This window comes from Filicampus tigris, chromosome 22, assembly GCF_054856515.1.
Source record: "Filicampus tigris isolate MCC_2025a chromosome 22, RoL_Ftig_1.0, whole genome shotgun sequence".
NCBI classification, from domain to species: domain Eukaryota; kingdom Metazoa; phylum Chordata; class Actinopteri; order Syngnathiformes; family Syngnathidae; genus Filicampus; species Filicampus tigris.
Window position 1 is genome coordinate 7,653,722 of NC_141238.1, and position 22,113 is coordinate 7,675,834.

General features: G+C 40.7%; 2 protein-coding genes across 6 annotated transcripts in view; one reads left to right on the top strand and one right to left on the bottom strand.

Moving 5' to 3' along the window:
* Positions 1 to 1,442: 1,442 nt before the first annotated feature.
* slc37a3 (solute carrier family 37 member 3) overlaps positions 1,443 to 22,113 on the bottom strand; it is a 47,925-nt gene continuing 27,254 nt past the window's right edge. Inside the window, exons 4-18 of one of the 4 annotated variants that reach the window (XM_086021839.1) lie at positions 15,528 to 15,714; positions 14,866 to 15,022; positions 7,894 to 8,118; positions 7,013 to 7,127; positions 6,834 to 6,926; positions 6,174 to 6,257; positions 5,937 to 6,082; positions 5,658 to 5,754; positions 4,559 to 4,643; positions 4,271 to 4,479; positions 4,063 to 4,204; positions 3,867 to 3,968; positions 2,455 to 2,654; positions 2,319 to 2,384; positions 1,443 to 2,140 (exon numbers count right to left, since the gene is read on the bottom strand). In XM_086021839.1, coding sequence (XP_085877965.1) covers positions 2,048 to 2,140; positions 2,319 to 2,384; positions 2,455 to 2,654; positions 3,867 to 3,968; positions 4,063 to 4,204; positions 4,271 to 4,479; positions 4,559 to 4,643; positions 5,658 to 5,754; positions 5,937 to 6,082; positions 6,174 to 6,257; positions 6,834 to 6,926; positions 7,013 to 7,127; positions 7,894 to 7,970 — 1,509 coding nt within the window. In that variant the 5' untranslated portion in view covers positions 7,971 to 8,118; positions 14,866 to 15,022; positions 15,528 to 15,714 and the 3' untranslated portion in view covers positions 1,443 to 2,047. Of the gene's footprint in view, positions 2,141 to 2,318; positions 2,385 to 2,454; positions 2,655 to 3,866; positions 3,969 to 4,062; positions 4,205 to 4,270; positions 4,480 to 4,558; positions 4,644 to 5,657; positions 5,755 to 5,936; positions 6,083 to 6,173; positions 6,258 to 6,833; positions 6,927 to 7,012; positions 7,128 to 7,893; positions 8,119 to 8,387; positions 8,783 to 8,817; positions 8,961 to 14,865; positions 15,023 to 15,527; positions 15,715 to 22,113 lie in introns of those variants that run through there. The other 3 variants (XM_086021838.1, XM_086021840.1, XM_086021836.1) reach the window with 3 other exon arrangements.
* LOC147126766 (DENN domain-containing protein 2A-like) lies at positions 9,668 to 17,397 on the top strand. Of its 2 annotated transcripts, none has more exons than XM_086021834.1 (19): positions 9,668 to 9,813; positions 11,309 to 12,056; positions 12,372 to 12,460; positions 12,534 to 12,625; positions 12,810 to 13,007; positions 13,067 to 13,160; positions 13,385 to 13,435; positions 13,498 to 13,700; positions 13,768 to 13,877; positions 14,272 to 14,341; positions 14,711 to 14,788; positions 14,871 to 15,011; positions 15,582 to 15,730; positions 15,938 to 16,115; positions 16,187 to 16,228; positions 16,290 to 16,392; positions 16,476 to 16,733; positions 16,830 to 16,916; positions 17,016 to 17,397. In XM_086021834.1, exons 2-19 carry the CDS (start codon positions 11,371 to 11,373, stop codon positions 17,045 to 17,047), a joined length of 2,661 nt encoding a protein of 886 aa, XP_085877960.1. In that variant the 5' UTR covers positions 9,668 to 9,813; positions 11,309 to 11,370; the 3' UTR covers positions 17,048 to 17,397. The 2 variants fall into 2 exon arrangements, with proteins under 2 accessions (XP_085877960.1, XP_085877961.1); XM_086021835.1 differs by having other exon boundaries at positions 12,372 to 12,448.

Genomic DNA, 22,113 nt, shown 5'->3' on the forward strand with positions numbered 1-22,113 from the left:
CTTTCTTAGCTACTTGTCAAAAGGTGGCGGCAGCCGAGGCCAGTTTGTCAACTTTGTAAAATACGTCATGTGGGAAAAAGTATTGGGACGCTTGCTTTGGCGTCCCAAACATTTTTTGTTCTTATGATGTATCTTTATTTTATTTTTAATTTAATTTAATTAGAGGGACCTATGGGGTAAAAAAAAAAAATGTTTTCCTTTCAATATTTTACCCCAAAACTACATGATTCAAATTTATGGTTTAAAAAGCCATAAATGGGATGAACCCCTTACTACCTCATTCAGTAAAATACACAAAAAAAGTGTTTAAAAATAAACTCAGGTTGTACACATCTGTTGAGTCAGTAAAGAGAAATTGAGAGACTGAAGTGAGCAAGGGGGGCACTTTTTTTTTTGGTGTTGTTTTTGTGGTCAAAGTCGTAGCGCTCAGTTTCACATCGGGTAAAAGAGTCAGCGAGGGGCTCGGGGGGGTTCTCGGGGGGGGGCCCACACTGCTTTTGTTGTCACTCACTTGGCCTTTTGAGTTGCTTTGACAGCAAAGTGGGGGAGGGGACGTGAGCTTGTCCGAGAAAACACTTTGGCCTCCTTTTGAATCAAGACATTTTTTATTTTTTTTTTATCATGATCGTGATTAATTATCCGCCCCCTTTTTTTCGTCCCTCAATCTCTCTTTGCTGCGGCAATTGCCTCACTCACTGCAAGAATTGTCAAGGGTTTATTTTGGAAAACTATTTTAGTAGCGTCTACCTATATGTGTGTTTGTGAGTGACAAATATTTTCAAGCTTCTGGTAAAGACAAAAAAAAAATTGTTAACTTATTCGGAGTTGTTGTGTTTGTTGAGAATGACGAAAATCCCTTTTTTGTTGCTATTACTAATTGTGTCATTTCTGAGATTCTTTGCACTACTTCAACATTGGTAAACAGAGAGCTATTTTTGTATGGTAATCTTTAAAAAATAAATAAGTTAAAAAGTACATTTCTTTTGACTGTCAAGCTTTTTTTTTCTTTTTTTTTTTTTCAGTTTCTCACACTTTCCTTGTGCCTCATCAAGTCCACTGGGAACGATTCAAGCTAGCCTTCATGCAATCTTTGCTGCTCTAAAATGATCTGTTGCAGCCTCATTAGCGTCTTTTTTTTAATTTTGTATAAATGTATGATAATCACCGTGTACCATTTGTAAATTGTTGAAGAGATTCTGAATTTTGCTGGGCTCAAATGAATAAAAATACTTTTGATTTACGGAGCCACGCGTGAGATTTCTGATATGGTCTACACCACCACCTAGCGGATGGAAAGCGACACTGCACTTTGGCCTAGTTAGGTAATTCAGTTTTTTTTTTTTTTTTTAAGGATGACAATGCAAAATATTTGGAGTTTTAATGGCATCTAAACGCATTGAAATCCGCCACTCAATCCAAACTATAAAAATGAGTCACAAAGGTTGCTTTTCGATTCAGTTTACTGTTTTGTTGGATTCACAGTTCTTCAAAACAAAAATGCTCTCTCATATCCGAGCGTGCCGCAATGCACGTATATATACAGATAAAATAGACATGAAAAGACGCACTTTGCGGGAGTTGCACATTCCATGCCAGTTCATTTTCGAGTTGTATTGACCCCCCGCCCCCCAAGGCTCCACAGCAAAGTTTCAAATAAAAAAAACGTAAGGAGCCAAACCCTTCAGTGAAAGGACACTTTTAACCTGATCATAAGAAACTGAAAATGCAGAAATTGACGTCGAAGTACAATGCATTATCCACAGTATATAATCTATTTCTGCGTTGCAATATGTCTGCAAGTAACACCACAGTGCTTTTTATTTGTATTTTTTTTTTTGGAAGTATTTACAGCAATTTCAAATATGTACATCGAGAAACCGGTTCTGCTCTCACATCTTCTGACAGTCAAATTGTAAACGATGCCGGTGTCAGTCGTTTAGACTCCGGTCGCCCTCCGATGGCCGCCGCGGCTGGAGGAAGGCAAGAAAAAAAACTCACCGGCGCCGCCTTTTGGGTTTGAGTCGCGAGATGGAAGGAGCTGACCGTCTCAGAGCTGGTGGTGCCGCGTCTGCCGCTCTCGCCGCATGGCTCGCACCTCCGTCATGATCAGGGGGGCGATGAAAACAATGCTGCCTCCTGTCTGTAATGTTAGAAAAAATAATTATAATAATTTTCGCGGGATGCCAACCACACCAAAAAAAAAAAAAAAAAAAAATTAATTTTTTTTTTTTTTTTTTCGCAGAATCCCAACCACACCAAAAAAAAACAAAAAAAAAACCCACAAAAAAAAAAAAAAAACAATTGTCCAATTGTCTTACCATGACGACGAAGAAGTAGAACACAGATATCCAACCCAACTTGCTCTCGATGAGAGACACCAGGTACTGGAAAACAGGATTCATTCATGAATCGGAATTCCTGCTCGGACACGGTCACGAAAAAGCAAACGCATACTTGTCCCCCAGCAGCTCCGATGCTTCCCGTGCCGTCCACGATGCCGGTGACGGTTGCCAGAGCCTCCCGACTGCCCCTGATGGCGTCCTGTCGGCCCAGGTCGGCAGATATGGCCGAGCTGATCATGTTGGACGGGCCGCCGATGAAGAAGCCCGTGACGGCCAGCAGGGCGGCGTTGCTGGTCTTGTCGTTTGGAGAGTCTGGAATGCGGCAATTTAGGAGGTGCTCGGGTTATAATCTGCCCAACATTTGCGCTTTCAACTAGGGATGGACCGATTATCGACCGGGCCGATTATCGGCGGTATCGGGCTTTTTTTTTTTTTTTTGTTAAATCTGACGGCCGATAATAATCAACTTAAAACTAAAAGATAGACCGATATGTTTTTTTCAGGGCCGATACCGTTACCGATTGTTAGTAGCCAAAGCGGCTGATAACCGATATTTAAATAATAAATTTTTCGTAAAAAAAAAAAAAAAAAAAGAAAAAAAAAGAAATTGGCATCAAAATCTAAAAAGGAAGAAAATTCTTAACTTTGCTGAAATGTCTTAATTGAACAATTTTTCAGATTTGCATAATGTCAATTTTTTTGGGAGGTATTATTCTTATTAACCATACATTTTTGACAATATACATCTTTGTTATCAAATTCTAACAAAAAGTTTAGGGAGCAACCGGGGTCGTCAGAATGTCTTAAAAAGTTAAATGAAAACACTTAAAAAAAAAATAGCTCCATATAGTTTTCGTAAATGAAGCTCTGAAAAATTTCAAAATGACAGAAAATCAAACTTTCACATATCTTTGTTTTGTTTCAAACACAGTTTTAAAAAGATTTATTATATCGGCCATCAGATGTTTTAAAAAGGCCGATGTCGATATTCATCGAAAATTCAACTTTCACATATCTTTGTTTTGATTCCAACACAGTTTTAAATTGATTTATTATATCGGCCATCAGATGTTTTAAAAAGGCCGATGCCGATATTCATCAAATATCGGCGGCGATAATCGGCCCGGCCGATAATTGGTCCATCCCTATCTAGCACCTTTTGGTTTTCTTTGAAATCAAAACAAAGATAAGTGAAATGTGAACATTTCTGTCATTTTGAAAATGTTGGAGAATTTTATTTACTGTCGAAAACTATAGGGAGCAATTTTTTAAGTTGATGATGATGACTTCTTGAAACTTTGTTCGAATTTTACAGCAAAGATGCCAAAAACGTAGTATGATAAAAAAAAAAACATCAACATGATGCAAATCTGAAAAAAATGGCATTACCGGTATCGGCCCTGAAAAAAAACATATCTTGAGTTTCAACGTACTTACTTTTTTTTTTTTTTTTTTTTTTTTTAATGAATTCGTTTCTATGATGGTACGTTGTGTGCAGGGGGGAAAAAAAAAGGGCCAACTCACGGCTGTACCCCACCAAAGAAGCCATGGCGAGTGTAAGACTTAAGGCCAACACCGGGGACCGCTTTCCCATGAAGTCCGTTACCAGACCTTGAACGGTTCCTCCTGATGAATGGGGGAAAAAAAAAAAAAAAAAAAAAAAAAAAAATTAGTGATGTATAAACGCAAACTCCATCACGCTGGCTGCCGCACCACTCACCGATAATTCCTCCAACGTCATACCACATGGACAGCCGGTCGGCCTCGGCTTCCTTCCAGCTGTAGTTGTTGCTCAAGTAGAAAGGAAGCCAGAAGAAGAAGGAGTAGTTCACCAATTTCAGGCACGCGTACGCCAGGGAATACTAAAGCGAGCACAGATAAACGCCTTCAAGTTCAGTCGGGGGAACCGTCAGCGCTGCGAAGCTCACCGGCAGAACTCCGGGCAGGCAGAACGCTTGGCAGAAGCCAACGGCTTTCGGGGACTCTTCCCCAGGTTGGTCCTGACGCTGCGGCGAGCGGAAGTGACGGTCGTACACATCTTCCTCCTCCTCCTCCTCCTCCTCCTCCTCGCTCATCAAAGGCCGGTGAGTGTCTGTGTCAGCCGGGCCGAGTCCCGTCTGACAATCCATACTCAGACCTGACGCATGAAGAAACGTTTTCCGTGGGCAACAGAAACACGGCGTGGCAAAAGAGGGTTTCAAGAGCGTGTGCCTTACCGACTTCGTTTGGGGAGGTGAGCAGGCCGAAGAAGAGCACCACCCCGCCAGCAAACTGCACCACAGACGTTACCAGGAAGGCGTACTTGCAAAAGAGGATGCACGCGAGCAAAACATCTCACTCAGGGGCGGGCAAATGCTCGGGCTCAAGAGCCGCAAGGAAGTCAAACAGCCGGGAAATGTTATTTGAAAAAAAAAAAAAAAAAAAAATCGAAACACTTTTACTTATAATGGTAAAATCGCAAATCGATTAAAAATCGATAATCGATTGAAACCGCTTAAAATGTGCATCGATGTAAACAATGATATTGAAATTTTCATCACAAAAGGATTTGTAATGATAACATTTATTTTCCTGTTTAGTTCTGGCACCAACAAAACACTGAGAAGACGAAAATGCAGTTAAGCAGTCAAAATTTTCAATTTTTTTTCTTATAAGTTACAAAACGTTATTGTTTGTAACAAGGACAGAATGCAGATGTTTAAATAAAAACATTGGTTTTAAAATGAGTCACTTTAGTTTTTAATTGAATTGAATTTTGAATCGGGGCTTGGGTGAATCATTACATGTCTAAAAATAATCAATCATTTGTCAAATTATTTTTGAAATATTTTTACTAAAATATACACTTGTATAAATCAATTAAGCAACTTTTTATTCAGAATAGAGGCACAACAATGAATCGATAAGTAATCAATGATCTAATTAATCAATAAAGACTTGATAATCGATTAATCGTTTACAGATCGTAGAATTGTCCAAATCCTCATAATTTCAACCTCTCAACAGTAAATATTCATCAGTTTCTTTAGTCCTCAATTAAAAACAACTGATTACATTTGTGTTTTATTTTTCCAAAATAAGAAATCTGCTTTTACTTCGGAAAACAACGATTTGGTCAATTTTCTGACACGTTAGGAACCAAACCAGGATTTTAGGGGAAAAATAGTGAGAAGTAAAACAAATACTCAAGAATTTTGATTAGGTATATGATCAGTGGGCCAGATTAAAACAAACAAACAAAAAAAAAACAAGCAGGTGATAACACACACACACACAAAAAAAAAAAACACATGACACGGATCATTCTTTCCTTACCTCGTAGCCATACTTGAGCACGCTAGATGCCAAGAAGGCCCCCAAGATGTTGCCCACATGTGCGCACGCGCTCCACAGGCCGAATACGAAGCCGCGCCTGGACCAATCGCAAAAAAAAAAAGCGACCTCTTCGTTTCAAACGTCATCCTCTCAAAACAAATACATTTACTCCAGCAAATTTTCCTTTACAAGTCCTGTTGCTAAGCTTCGATGGCATCGAAGCCGGAGATGATGAATGGTTGCCTTTGCGCGCACACTAACACACGCGCACGCACGCACCCTGACTTGCCGAACCAGTTGGCCATGACGGCGACCACGCAGGGCCAGACGGTGGACTGCAGCAGGCCGTTCAGCACCCACAGGCTACAGTAGAGGTAGACGTTGTAGATGTGGAGCCACTCGGTCAACGTGCCGAACACAAAGTTCTGCGGACATTTCAATTCGATGAATTGTTCAGCCCTCGTATTTTATGATAGATTTTTTTTTTTTTTTTTCTTACGTGGCCTGCCCACTCACCACGGTAGCGGAGCCACACAGGCCGAAGCAGAGCACATAGCGCAGGTTCACCCGGTCGCCGATCACGCCGCTCAGATACAAACCCTGCGTGGAAGAATTATTTGTTTTTTTAAATCACATGTTTTAACTAACATGATTTATATATATATATATATATATATATATAAAAAAGGATGTAACTATTCAATCAAGCCAATCGATTTTCAGTTCCCGATTTTCGATTCGATTTTTAAAAAATTGACATCATTCAACTCAATTTTTCAATTTATTGAATCGATTCATCGAGATTAATCGATTTTTGATTAATCGTTACATCCTTATATCTGTATATCTATATACACATATATATATATATATATACATACATATATATATATATATATATGTATATATATATATATATATATATACACATGTACATACATGTATATACATTTATATAAACCAATCGATTTTCGATTTTCAGTTCCCGATTTTTGATTCGATTTTTTAAAAATTGCTACCATGCTCGTCTCAAGACATCATTTTCTATATGAATTTAATCAACTCGATTTTACAATTCATCTAATCGATTAATCCAGACGTATCGATTTTATCGATTCATCGTTACATCCCTAATATATATCCATATATATTTTTTGTTATCAGTTTATGCCTCACCATAGCATAGGAGAAGAGGAAGATGGAGTCCAGAGCTCCCAAGAAGAGCGTCGCCTGCTCTTCGTTGGCAAACAGTCGGTTTTTCTCCCATGTCTAGGAAAACGGATGCGCGGGTTATAAAATGAGAGCTCCATAAGTACTTCATTTCAGGTCCCCTACGGTGGCAAAAGAAGCCGTACCTCGGCAGGCAAGAGAGCGGGAGCGCTGCCATTTTGAGGAGAAGGCGTCCACTGGGCGGAGATGCTCACTTTCACATTGCTGAACGTCTTCCTGGATGCATGCAGGAACACATAGCTGGGACACGGGAGAGAGAGAGAGAGAGAGAGAGAAAAGGGATTTTATGACCATGACGGGAAAGCTGGGTCAAGCGCTGCTTACACTAACAACACGGCGGCAAACAGAGAGGAGCTAGTCTCTAAAAGCACAGTCAGGGTTGCCAGATTTGCCACTACATTTATTAGCATTTCCAAATCCACTCATTTTTTGGTATTCAAATTCCGAAGAAACAGACAAGTTTCCATAGCCGAAAGGGCAAAAGGTATTAAAATTACAAAAACAAATAAAGAAATACACCCACCCAGTTTGAGCTGAATGGCGTGCTTTTGTTGAATTTTTTTGGCCTTTTAATTTTTTTTTTTTTGCTAACAGGACACCAGAGTGAGAGTCTAAAAACAGGAACCGGAGCAGGAAAACGCCTTATCTTTACTGCTGAGCTTCGCCCCAACTCACCGGATCAAGTACACCTTCAACAAAGAAAGGCGCAGCAGGTCTAAATAAAGCCATTCATATTTGCGTTTGCCCCAGATGCAAAAAATCCGACATCCTTTTCTGCCGCGTCCATTGGAAATCGCTATAAATACTTCACACTATCGCGACAACAAGTGCACCAAAGACTTTTAACCCGCATGAATACCTTACAAGGATTCACACCTTGTTTCAAAACTACATTCCAGAGGTCCGGGGCCATGCAAAAAAAAAAACTGAGATGTAACCCGCCTGACAGTAAAAATAGACAAACGGGTTTTTGGGTGGCAAAACACATGTAAAATTCCCAAATTACCTAAAGAAGGTGAGGAGGAAAACAACCAGGTGATGATGGGTGTACTGTGACAGGTAGCCACAGCACGAGGGAGGCATCACAGGGGTGACTGGGGGGAGGAAGAGAATTTGGAGATGGGTTCCGTGAGGTCGGGATCTTCGAGGCCGGGCGAGGAAGGGCGGGAAGGGAGTTGAGCTAAAAGGCCAAACGGTGCAAGCACATCACGGGGGGCAAACGACAGGATGCCTGAAAAGAGGGGAGTCCATGTTAAACGTTGCCTAGCAACAAGAGCTTTCAGTTCCAAGTTAAGTTTTATTCGAAGTTTCATTAAGTTGCAATCAAAGCTCATTTTATTCCCTCTCACTTCGCGCTGAAGTGAAAGCGATGAAAAGTGCTTGCTGTAATTGTGACTCACTGAACGCGCCCGCAATATTTCAAGATTTTTTTTAAAGTTATTTTTGTAGTTGTGTGCCTCCGTTTCGTGGTATCATGAACAAAAATCTAGTCGATCTCACCGTGTACGGGAAATGACAGCAGTAAAATGTGATTGCATGCGTCTTCTTGTACCTTGAACGCAACACCGCTCACAATGAACTGCACAAAATTCCCTGTGTTTAATCGGCGCTCGTTTCAAGAATGTCAAGCTTTTTACACACAATGACAAGCCTTCGTGGTGAATTTAAAATCAGGTTGCCTGACCGCCTAACGTGAATGTGTTAAAGGTTTTTATTTTTTAATTTAATTTTTTTTAAGAGATAGATACACGTCGAACATTTATCAAGTGCCTCGATGGGTGAGCAAGTGAGGCTTTTAAATGTTGCGACAGAGCCTCTATTTACACCACCATCACTTTCCTCGGAAAATAGAGACAAGCCACCAAAAAAGGAAGCGAAGAAAGAACACTTTCAGTTGATGAATGACAACGAAAACGACGACGCTTCTTACCTTCCTGCTCGCGTTTCGGTATATAAGCTAGCAGCCCACTTTGGCCATAAACATCTGTTTACAGTGCAGCCACGTCGTTGTGACGTCACGGCGGGGCGTACGCGTGGTCGGGGGTCTACCGCCGCCATCAGGACAGGGGTTGAATTACAGCACAGTCACGTTTATTAAACTTACAAAGTATTCACGCAGTATAGATACTTGTGAAAAAAAAAAATGAAAAACTGGTAGAATACTGAGTCAACACATTTACGTAAGTAAACGTTCAAAGTACAGACTGAAATGTACTTTGTTACTGGATCAAAGTAAAAATATTTTTTACTGCCAGTATGTACGATATACATTGAAGGAAAAACAAATCTATGCATACAAAATAGTTGTCTACTTTTAATTATCTATCGTCATGCTCATATTGGCAATGGGGATTTTTTTTTTGTTTTTAAAAGCTGCTGAACAAACAAAAAAAAAACATCTATGTGTTTTTCAGATTAGACGGGAGGATTTTAGTTTTAGGCCTGCACAGGACACAATATTCACAAATTTTTTTGGGAGCTAACATCAAACAATTCTTTTAGATAAGGCCATGGATGGGGAATATTCTGCTTCACAGAATCTGTGGCGTAATAAAGAATTTCATAGCAAAATGCTGTTTTTTTTTTTCCATATATATGATCCTAATTTGTCACGTTGGCAAATAAATGCCAATCAACTACATTTGAAATTAAATCCATGAATGGGGAAAAGGTGCATCTAATATTGCTTTAATTCACGTCGCCCGTGACGTGTGCAACCTCCCAAGAGAAAGAGAGAGAGAGTTCAGGCACTGTGCTGAGAGCGTGAATGACAGTAGATGGATGTAGTGGACCAAATGAATGGAGCTAGATGGAAAAATCCTCTTGGAATGCAAATGTCTACAAGTCACAGCGATGGGAACTTTAAATGGAGCATCCATTGCAAAGTCCTCTTTTCTTGCATGAGGAGCGCATATAGCACCAAGAGGTAAGTCGAAAAACGATCAATCTTATTTTGTGACTTGGATGTGTCTTAACAGAGCGTTCAGTTCTCATCTTGTGTTTGCCCTAAAATATTCTTTAGAATAATGAAGCGTGCAATCGGGATGGAAAAAATAAACAGCTCACATGGTAGTAAAAGAAAAAATGCATACAAGTCCTATTAAGGTGCAAATTCATCATAGTGGCTGTTAAAAGGATCAGAAAGGACAGAAAAGCAGAATATTACGAAGAATCAACTCAATCCAGGGCTTGGGAAATAAAAGCCACATTTGCCTTGCGGTCCAGGAACAAAACATTTCTCCAATTAGGGCTTCCCATTTCCTCCGGTTTATTTATTAAAACATAATCGTTTGCTGAAACGGGCCACGGTCCAACTATGTGTTTATTTTACAAAGGCCGATGAGAGGAAGACGCTCTGGGTTCATAGGCCTCTCCGGGCGGCTCCGTTTTCCCACCGTTTCTGGAAAGGGACGATCTCAAATGACTCATTAGGGAGTTCAGGACCCTCTTAAAAGTCTGTTCAGTCTTTTCGCTGCAGAATATGGCAAATGTCAGATTTATTTATAGTGAATGAACGTAGCTGTTTGTTCTTTTCAGTTCAGGCTGGGGTGTGCGAACTTTTGTATATTAATATATATACTGTATATACATATACATATATATATATATATATATATATATATATGTATATGGATTTTTTTTAATTTTTCCTAATATTTATTTATTATTATTATTTTATAAAAAAATTTAACCAATTATTTAATCAGAAAAATAGGAGTTGAACCAGGTTATTTGTCGATGTAAAATAAATAAAATAGTTTTGGTTCAATATTTTTTTCAATTTGTCTTCAAATTTAATTTAATTATAACACTGGTCAATACATTTTTACTCTATTTTTATATTAAGTAAACTGTTGTTTTTTTTTTGTTGCACTGATTCCGAATCTGACCTTGTTTTTCCTTGAGCACATCAGGTTTTCATGTTATAGAATATTTTGTAGTATTTTCTGATTTAAAGGTTAGGTTCAAAGGAGGTCAAAATTAAAAACAAAACATGAAAAGATCTAAAAAAAAAAAATACTTTTAAAAAGTAATTTTTCGAAATCAATGGCAAAAATAATTTTAGAGACAATGAGCTAATATGTTTAGTGATATATAAAGTGGATTATATAAATAAAAGTTATTCTATCATTTACATTTGTGGTTGTCAAACTTTTCACACCAAATAAAAAATATCTTCTGAAAGAGTCAATTCAAATATATTGCACTTTAAAGTTAAATACAACTGAACTCTACTTAAGTGCACTGTACTGGATTTTTTTTAAAAAAACAACTAAATTTGGCACTGTATCATAACGCACAGTTTGAACATTGAATTCTTTCCCGTACTACTAGAGGGCGCTAGCGACACTAATAACACACTTTGAAAATCAGTCGCTCAAAATAGCTCTCGTTTCCTAATCTGTTTTGATCAAAAGCAGGGTTGTCACCGCAGTGAGAGAAGTGCTGCCGTCAAAGAAGCTTTGAGTAACGTTGGCTCACAATGGCTCATCCGAGGCCCGGTTCGGACCATCGAAGTAATGACAACAGACTCCTGGTGGGCAACAAGCACCCCGCATGCGGCAGCGGCGGCAACATCAAGGACAAGATCTCTCTTTGGGAAGGAAAAGAACCCTTAAAGTCCTCCTCTGCGGGTTTGAAGAGCGCGGGGGAGCCGAGTGAGACGGGAAATGTCATGAAGGTGCAAGTGATGAAAATGTATTATGGCGCTGAAGAATCGAGACCACCGGTTGAGAAACAGCAAACCAGGACGGAGAAGAACCGAGCCTATGAGGAACAGAAAGAGAATGTGGAAATGTTTGATTCAAGGCCTTGTTCGCCTCCACGGGAGGACCGGCTAAAGACATTGACCGCAACAAAAACATTTGAACAAAGCAACGAAGACAAGAGGGCGGTATTCACTCTTTTTAAAAAGCTGGATGCCATGGGTCCCAATCATGGGAAGACTCCCCCGGAGCTCGGGAACTACTTCAGCCCGCCGAGCAAAGACAAACAAGCGGAGGGGAAGAGGAAAGACAACGTGTCTCCCCCTGTGAACCCGCTGCCCAAACCCAAGCGCACCTTCCAGCATCCTGCTACCAAAGGGCAGCGCAACCTTCCCCCGCTGCCCAAAACAGCCTCGAAACCTTTGCCTGGTGCTAACAGGGGACGACAAAACCACCACAACAGGTAAAACCGACGGAAATGCGACAAACAGCACAACACGAATACTATAGTACGTCAACGTACATTTTCAAATCGGAGGTGTCCCGCAAGGTTGTATTATTGGCCCCCTCAAGTTCTCCAAACATTGGCGGTATAAACAACATTTACTATTATTTGCTATCTTTACTTAAATTGTTGTTTTTAAAGAAAATTCAGATTCTGTGGTGTGCCACAAGGTTCTAGACTTGGACCCCTCAAGTTCTCTGTACACAATATTTATGATTGTCACAAATAGAACATACTCTATCACCACTTACAGGCTTGCTTTGATTTTGACAGGAAAACACTTGAGTATGAAGACATCCCAGCTTCAAAGTGCTCACTGACTCCGGAACATCACTATGAAGACATACTGGGTAACTGCAACGGTAACCACAAAACTAACATGTTGCGGTGTGTCCCAAATTCTTCAATAACCTGAGTTGCCCGGTCTTCTTCCAGACAAAGAGAACCCATATGAGGACATAGAGTTGGAGAGTCAATGCTCCCAGCAGTCTTCTTTACCCTCGTCTCCTGGTGCTGACACCAGCAAGGTTCCGACAATATCTCATGACTGTATTGCGTCTAAATCAGTGGGGGGCCGTCTTGTCTTGGATTGATGGTTTCTGTAATTGCAAAGTGTTAGTGGTGGTGTTAAGAGGCGGGTCAGGCAAGTTCCCGCTGAAGGCCGTCTGCGTAGATTTCAATCCACATCATTCTGAGAGTCCTTTTCCCCAGGTTTCAAGGCCCGGTTTCTTTAGGCAGAATTCCGGTAGGAGTTTTAAGCTACTGGACCTGCGTCGGGGTAACCGGCAGAATTACAGTGGCAGCAGCGGTGTTGCGTCCCCGTCCCAGCTCAGCCCCCCGTCAACCCCGACAGATACCCCGTGGTCATCCTCGGACCCCTACGGCCGCACCTATCACAGGATACCGACGGTATGTCTAGGGCAATACTTGGTTTAGTCCTAGTGGAATCCTAAAAATCCTTTTTCAAGGTGGTCCTGAGGATCAACAGCATCTTTGAGGCTCGGATTGGGAAGAAACACCTACGGAGGATTTATCATTATGCTGAGACCAGCTCAGGGAGAGGTGATCACCTTTCACCTTTGGACTGTTCCGTTCTATTTAACTACGACTGAAATTGACGTCAAAGTGCCCGTTGGGCTCACATTGACATTCGCAATGCGAGCCCGAAGGCGCTTTGACGTCAATGTCAGTCGACAGCGGGGGGAGGTGCTGGATAAAAGGTCAGCCCCCTGAGATGGATGAAAACGAGTCGAGGATACATTTGACTGTTGCGGTCTTGTTCACAGTAACCGACGAAAACAGCGATTCCGAGAGTGAACTTGAAGAGCGAGCCAAAGGTAGGGAACATCTCTGAAGAGCTTTGCAAGTTTTCCCTCACGGACTCTTTGTTCTGATGCAGCCCACCAACAGAGGCTGGTCTCGGTGCAGTCCATACTGAGCCCCCCTAGCCAAACGGGGGTCCAGTGCAACAGTACCAAAGCCAGAAACTTGGATAATAATCACCACCGGCAGCTCTTGGAGTACTTCCTGGTTGTGTCGCTACAGAAGGCCAAAACGGGTGGCCATTATGTCCCTGAAGTCACACAGCAGTTCCCCCGAAAGGTCAGAAATGGTTTGTTCCATATTTGGTTGCACCCTATGTCATGTTGTTGTTGTTCTTGTGTTCCAGCTGGAACGAAACTTCAAATTCTTGAGAGAGACCGAGGATCAGCTCAAGATTATTCCCAAATTTTGTTTCCCAGATGCAAAAGACTGGGAGCCGGCAGACAGCTATCCGAGGTGAGGCCATGTCACGACATATTTGTCGCTAACAGGAAGTTAAGTTTATACCGGGGTGGGCAAACCTTCGTGTCCTAAAGGGCCACGTTTTGGGCATGGATGGAAAATTTTATTTAAAATACGTACAATAGTTTCCTTTTACATTAATAATTTTTATTTTAATTGTATTATTTATGAATAATTGTATCCTAATTCATTCATTGTATATTAAATTAGACATTTAACCTATTTTATGTATTTGTTTTTTACCAATACATTTTTATTTGGATATTTATAATAAATCAATCAACGAATTTTTTATATAGTATTAGCAGTGTCCATTTTCAAATTGTGCAGTCATAACATGCCAATCGCGGCTTTATTTGTGTATTTAACATGACTACTCCCTCCCTAGTGAGATGTTCTCGTTCGTACTGACCGGAGAGGATGGGAGCAGGAGGTTTGGATACTGCCGCCGTTTACTGGTAAATAATAATAATTTTGGGGGGAAAAAAATAAATAAATACGAGCTGCCAGTGAACAGGAAGCGGCCAAATACCGCCGATCACGGCTGAGTAAATAACTGTGCCAAAAATGTTGGCATGCCTGTGGGAAAACAGGAAGTGTGTGTCTGGGAAAGTGTGCATGGACAGCGAGCGTGTATACAGCATGTGCACGTTTGCATGCAATGTGTCAACTAGAGCAGTGATTCCCAACTATTGTGTCTGAGCGGGTAATGATCCAATTTCACTTCATGAGGAAGAAAATGATTTGTTTACTACGTATCAAGTACCTTTGTTCTCCTGTCTCTGCATGTGAGTTACAAAATTTCATAGTAAACGTGTTGCTTTCAGCCTAATGGGAGAGGAAAACGTCTGCCAGAGGTCTACTGCATTGTGAGCCGCCTTGGCTGTTTTAAGTTGTTCTCCAAGGTAACGCTCTCACACACTCAAAGTCATATTATCCCATTTGTATATTGAATGTGGTGATGCGTGCGTGATTACTGTACTGCAGGTGTTGGATGAGGTGGAGAGGCGGAGGGCTCTGTCTCCCGCTCTGGTGCAGCCGTTCATGAGAGCCATCATGGAGGCACAGTTTCCAGCTCCGGGCAGGACCATCACCGTCAAGACTTTCCTCCCTGGCTCGGGCACAGAGGTATGACGGTTCTGTTGACAAAAATTCAAAATTGCATTTGTATTTTTCAAAATATTATGTATAATTCTGATAATCATAATTGTGTCTATGTGTGTGTATTTTATGTATACATATTATATATATTTTTTAATTGAAGGGAAATCAACCCAAACATATTTTTTTCAAGAATATGTATTCCAAGCAGGCCCACTAGTTGAACCAAGGCATTCTGATTAATAAGCAGCAAAATCCACTCGTTTTTTGGCCATCTCAGGGGGCGGCCATTTTGTCACTTCTGTCGACTGAAAAAGACATCACAACTATCCAGTGTAGTAGTGATGTCATTTTCAGTCGACAGAAATGACAAAATGGCCGTCCCCTGAGATGGCTTAAAAACGAGTGGATTAACTCTTATACCACAAACGCAATATTTATCAGAATGCCGTGTTTCAACTAGTGGTCCTGCTGGGAGCATATCCTTGAAAAAAATGTGTTTGAGGTTATTTCCGCTCTGAATATTAAAAAATAACAGGTTACCGTATATAGGTGAGCATGGGCGTTCCTAGCAGCTGGTGTTTCCTTCCCTGCTAGGTGATGGAGCTGTGTCGACCGTCTGACTCGCATTTGGAGCACGTGGACTTTGAGTGTCTTTTTTCCTGCCTGAGTGTGAGGCTTCTTCTCAGGGTGTTTGCTTCCCTGCTTCTGGAGCGCAGGGTCGTCTTTACTGCGGACAAACTCAGGTTTGGACACGTTGCATGGCCAATATACGAATTGGCCACTAGATGGCAGAAGGTAACATTGACTTGTGTATCCATCATTATGTAAGTACAGAGAGAGAAACGCTGTTATAATGAAATCCCCCCCCCCCCCCAAAAAAAAATAAAATAAAATAAATAATAAATATATATACTGGAACAGTTTTTTAAAAATTTTGTTTTCAATTCCAGTACCCTGTCCCAGTGTTGCCACGCAGTGGTAGCGCTCCTCTACCCATTCGTGTGGCAGCACACCTACATCCCTGTGCTCCCCTCCGCCATGCTCGACATCGTATGCACCCCGACCCCGTTCATCGTGGGCCTGCTGTCCGGCTCCTTGCCTCAGCTCACCGAGTTGCCCCTGGAAGAGGTCAGCCAGATAGGTTGCGACGCGCCAAGACGTCGAATCTCTTTAACGACGCCGATTTGTCACCGCAACAGGTTCTGCTCGTCGATTTGGGGAAAAATCGATTCCTAAAACAGGTGGGTTGTTTGTGAAAGCCTGCACGTGGAGAGCCTATCGTTTCCGGGGCTTCTTTTTAAGGTGGATGACGAAGACTCCATCCTGCCTTCGAAGCTTCAGTCCACTCTGGAGAACGTTTTGGAGAGGAGGAAAGAGCTTGCTGGCGGAGGTGACGCCATCAATGGTAAAGCACACCTCTAATATACCTGTATATAAATGGAGTGACATTGGATCATTTCTGATCCAGCCGACTCATCTGCTCTTCAGACCACCTGAGCACTGTTGTGTCCGAGGCCTTTGTCCGCTTCTTCGTGGAGCTGGTAGGCCACTACCCCCTCTTCTTCTTCAGCGAACGGGAGGACGACGTCTGCTCCACGCCGCCCGTCCCTTGCGCCTTCCAGCGGGAAGCCTTCCGGAAGGCCGTGCCCTCCAAGACGACCAGGCGCTTCCTGGAGGTCTTCATGGAGACGCAGATGTTCGGCTGGTTCATCCAGGAGAGGGAGCTGCACGGGGCCGGTCTGAGAGGTACGGATACCGTCCTTCCCTGCTTTATTACTATTATTATTATTATTATAATTATTTTGAAGCGATTGTTTGTCGCTTTGTCGAATGTCTCTTCAGGACTTTTTGAAATAAGGGTGCACGAATATCTTGACACCATCCACGAGAGTGAACACCGGAGGGTTAATAGGTTTCTCAAAAGTTTAGGTGAGGAGATTGATCAGTTTTTAGCCTCAAAAGTGTCATTGTTGTGCTGATGCTGCGGCAAAGTCATCCTAATTGAATTTTCTTTCTTTTTCCCCACAGGCAACAGAATGAAATTTTTGTCTAAGAAATAATGAGCAAAAACGGATGCTGACTTTTTTTTTTGTTTTTAGACTTTTCTTTTCAAACAATGAAAACAACAATAAAACGTCCCTCCTTAGATTATGAATTCATGTAACAATTCAAGAGTAAAGCAGCAATATGTATGTCTGTCGAAACGTCAGGGTCCTTAATGGTTCAAAGCACTTAAAACATTTTATTTAAAACATACAAATTCAAAGTGTAATAATAATAAATGTGAATGATTTGTCATAATATCCACAAGGATCCACAAGGAGGCAGTAGTATGTTTTTTGTGATAGGTGGTAGATGGTAGCAGCACAGTTTAATGTCAACACTCATGTCCTGACATCCTAATACAAAACAATGCAAGAATAATAAATAATATAATAATTGTATTATTATTATTATTTTTACTAGTGTTGTAGTTTGTGCAGAATTGCAGGACAGCAAACTGAGCGGCGTATCAAATATTTTGGTTTACAACTGGTATTTTGTGAAAATCTTCCTGGGTCAATCTGACCCGGTATTAACTCAAAAAGCGTTTGCGATGGGGAAAAAGAATGTCATTTTATCATCTCTCCTGATAATTGGTTCCCAGAAACAACATTAAAACTTGTGGGTCAATTTGACCGACATCACGTAGAAAAAAAAAAAAAAAAATCACATTAAACACCAATTCAATGTGTGAACTAACAATCCTGATGCGTTTTTCTCAGGCACAGAAATGGGTCATTACCCACATTCAATGACTTATTTAAACGTGTCAAGGAACTAAAAAAAAAAATCAATGTCATTATTAACCCTCATGATCCGTTTAATTTTTCAGAAGCAGCTACAATTCTTCCGGGTCAGTTTGACCTACGTGAAATTTATTTAAGTCCATATAATCAGTGTTAATATGTCATTATTAACTTAATTACTCACCACTGCTTACCCTTACTATTTCCTTTTCCTAATTCAAAATGGGTCAATTTGACCCGCAGTGTAACAGGAGTGTTAACTAAACTTGCAATTGACACACTTGAAATCAAAAATGTTGATTACACTTATGAAGCCGAGCACAAGTCATTTTTGAAAAAAAAAACCCAACCTTTAAACGGGTCAGTTTTCCTCGCAACATGACGGGGCCGGTTGAAACGGCACGAAAATGATGTGCTCATTCAGCATTCACGTGCCAATTGTACCCGATGACTGGTCCACATGCCACACATTCGCTAACCACACAACCGCTGTGTTTGTGTGTTCAAAGCCATCGAGGCCTCGTCCTTACAAAGAGTTTTGGGGGATTACGAGTCGGTGGCGGCGTAACGCTATTTTCGGGATGTGAGTCATGGAAATAAAAGTCGTCCGCAAAGAGGAAAAGCACATCTTTTGTCGCCGTGAAAGCACAACACAGGTGCGGAGAAGAGAGCATAGTAGCGTATTGTCTCGGCCTGGGAACCCCTCAGGGCTGGTGCACCGTCGCATCGATGGACGTGTATGTTGATGCATAAACACAAATGTGCTGCACACCGAATGCACATGCAGATTGCGGACATGCGAACTATTACATCGGTTGATGAGCCAGCAAAAAAAGTCGCTCCGTCGTATCAGGAAGACTGGAAAATCCGAGCAGCAAAACGTCACACGAGACAATACAAGATGATGAATGGCTGCAAGGCACAGGTGAGTTTTAACATCACAAAAAGGAGTCACTAAGGGCACTCACATCTTAGAATGAAAATAGATAAGGTATGGCTGAGTAAGCAGTGCATGAAGACATTTTTACCATCTGAGCAGCATTGTAACTTTTACACTATTCTATTTGTGAATAAGATCATGAGGGTGCCAAGGATAGAACCTTGTGGCACACCACAGCTCTTAAGGTTTTGCTAAGAAAAAAAAAAACGACAAAAAAATGATAATATTCTATTTGAGTATACTGTATGTATTTAGAGAACATGAGGGGACCAACAGTACAACCTTGCGGAACACCACATTTTGGGGGATTTTATATATATTATATATATATATATGAAAAACAGCTCAGTAAAACAGAGTAAATCTGTCAGTGGTTAACAAATCAAAAGTCGTAGCTCCATGTGCTCCCCCAGGTGGGAAAGCGGTTACGACATGGGCCGATCACGTCAAGACGCCCGCAGAAAGAAAAAATGGACGCAGAGAGAGAGAGAGAGAGCGAAAGACGAGCACTGACAGCTGCTGACAGATTGCTCGCTCGGGTTCTGGTGTGGGGTTGAGGGGGATTGGGGTGGGTTGTGTGTGCGTAGACACTTGGCCAGATGCCATCAACTCAAAACAGTCCCAGACTGCTTTTCTGCGATACACCTGGGCTTCAGCTCAAACCGACGGGCGAGTTATTGCGGAGGTAATTATGGTTTAAATCAATTCCAGTCTGCGAGGGTTGACCCCTGGAGCTTTCCAACTCCTCTGCGGAATATCTCTCTACATGCATGTGTCACATTTTTGCTAGCTAAGCAGGAGAACGCTTATCTTCCCGCAAAGGAAAAAGTGGCATGCTTTACATATAGCGCAATGAAAAAGTATTTGACCCCTTCTCAATTCCTGAATTAAAAAAAAAAAAATTATCATACTTTAGTGTTTAAAACACCAATCTTAATATGTCACAAAGTGAACCCGAGGGAATGTAAAAATCATCCAGGTCCTGAAGTAGCAAAGCGGGACCACCTCACTGCCACCATCATGTTTGAGTCTACGCATTGTTATTTTGATCAAATGCTGAAATTTTAAAATTGGCCTGAACGTTTTCAAATTCATAGGAAGTTAGTTGTGGACCCCCTTCAAACTGACACTACGGCTCTGCCCGTCTGGGTTGAAGTGTGATAAAAATCAGCGAGGGGGCAAACACTTCTACGGCGAGGCATGTAAAGCGTCACGCAAACTTCACAGTCCATTAAAAGCAAACCACCAACTTGACATGACTTCTCTCTGGAGATTTATTGACCTCATTTTAAAGTTTGCGAGCCACATTTGAGACTCCCCCGAGGTGGCCTTGTACTAATTACATGATTTATGGAGTAATGCGCGCTTTAGGGAAGGTGCGGTAACCCAGCGTCACTCGCCATCAGTCACAATGGAAAGTCCATGTCATTTTCCTTCATACTTTTTAAATCTTCCGCCACACCCATCAATCATACAACCTGCTATGGACATTTTATTCTATTACTCTAATATCCCTTGTGCAATACGATATTTTGTATATGTTATTCTAGGTTGCCTTGGAGTGTTTTCATCAAACTACAATTTTCTCCCATAAACTTGAGTCATTGAGTTTGATTTACTGTAAAACCCAACATGAAAAGTGCAATTGAGTTTAACGGGCGAAAAAAAAAAATGGCTATAAAGCCCACATGCAAACAATGTGTGTCAAAAAACGTGCACCCGGCTGCTTGTTGTCCTGGCTGCAGGTGCAAGGTCCAGCTGCGAACTCGGCAGCGCATGCCAGCGGCCTGAATCATTTCCGATGGCCAGACGGGGAGCCATCAAAGCCCATTTGGGAACGCTGGCAATTGTTATTCCCACAGAAATTGCCCGCCGATGCTCGGGGATACTTTCACCAAAAATAAGGCAATGAATTGGACTGTCATATATATATATATATATATATATATATATATATATATATATATATATATATATATATATATATATATATATATATATATATATAATTCGAGAATGTTTTTCGAGAACATGAGGGGACCAACAGTACAACCTTGCGGAACACCACATTTTTGTTTTTTTATATGTATATGATATATATACACATATATACATGTATACACACATATATACATATACATACATAAATATATATATATATATATATATATATATATATACATATATATATATATATACACACACATATATATACATATATATATATATATACACATATATACATATATACATATATGTACATGATATCCATATATATACACATATATACATACATACACATATATATATATTTTGGGCGACTCATTGATGTGCTGTTAAATTAATAGCAAAGCATAGTATCATTAAACATGGCTAATGTTTTTTCTTTATGCAAAAAGAGGAAAGAAAAAGTGAAAGGTGTGTAATCACCCCCCCCAATAAAGAAAAAAAAACTTGTGGGTCGTGCGTTTGACCCTCTTTTCAGGCCTATGTTTGTCCTCCTTTCATAGTAAAAAAGGGAGACGGCGTGCAAAAGTTCACAGAGGAGGGTGGCGAGTCCGGCTCGGGCCACACACATCGATTTTGCAGGCCTGATGAGGGTGCGTCTCTGCGGACTCCCGACTGTCTCCTCGTGGTCTGCAGCTGCATGCGTCCATGTGTAGCCACGTCGCTATTACACCACCATTAGTCACGGTATCGGAGGCTTGCAACATTGCAACCCCCCCCTTTCGACATTGTGTCTCTTCATTTGTCATAGTCAGGTTGGTGAAAATGTCATACCCCCTGATTTTTGACGTATGTTTCCAGAAAATGAGTGAACTATTGTTATGCCAAATGGTTAAGTGGGCAAAACAGTAAAAATTAAAAAAATAAAATAAATAAAAGTAATTTAAATCAAGGTTTGTACACAATTAATTGGGCTCAAGAACTGAAAACCAGGAAGCATTTTAAGGTTTGGCTGCAATAACCACTACATTCATTAACAACTTTTTAGGTCTAAACACAATATGCTTTAAAAAAAAAAAAAAACAACAACAAAAAACGGGTGATCAATTGTAATGCTTAACGGTTAAATATATGAACAAAACAATCCAAAGTTGAAAATAAATATATTGTTTTCATAGAAAGTACTATTAGTTTAATCAGGGTCTTTCACACTATATGCATACAAAAAACGGGTGAACAATTGTTATGCCAAACTGTTCAATTAATAAAATAGTCAACGCTTAAAAAAATTACCTTTTTTGGGAAATTATTTTCTTTTTCAGGAACTGTTTTGGGTCTGAAACTTGAATTTTGACAACCACAACATTTTTTTTCTCTAAACACGATATGCAAAAAGAGCACTTGTACTCTATTAGTTTAAGTCAGAGGTTCGCAGACAAGGAATATTGAT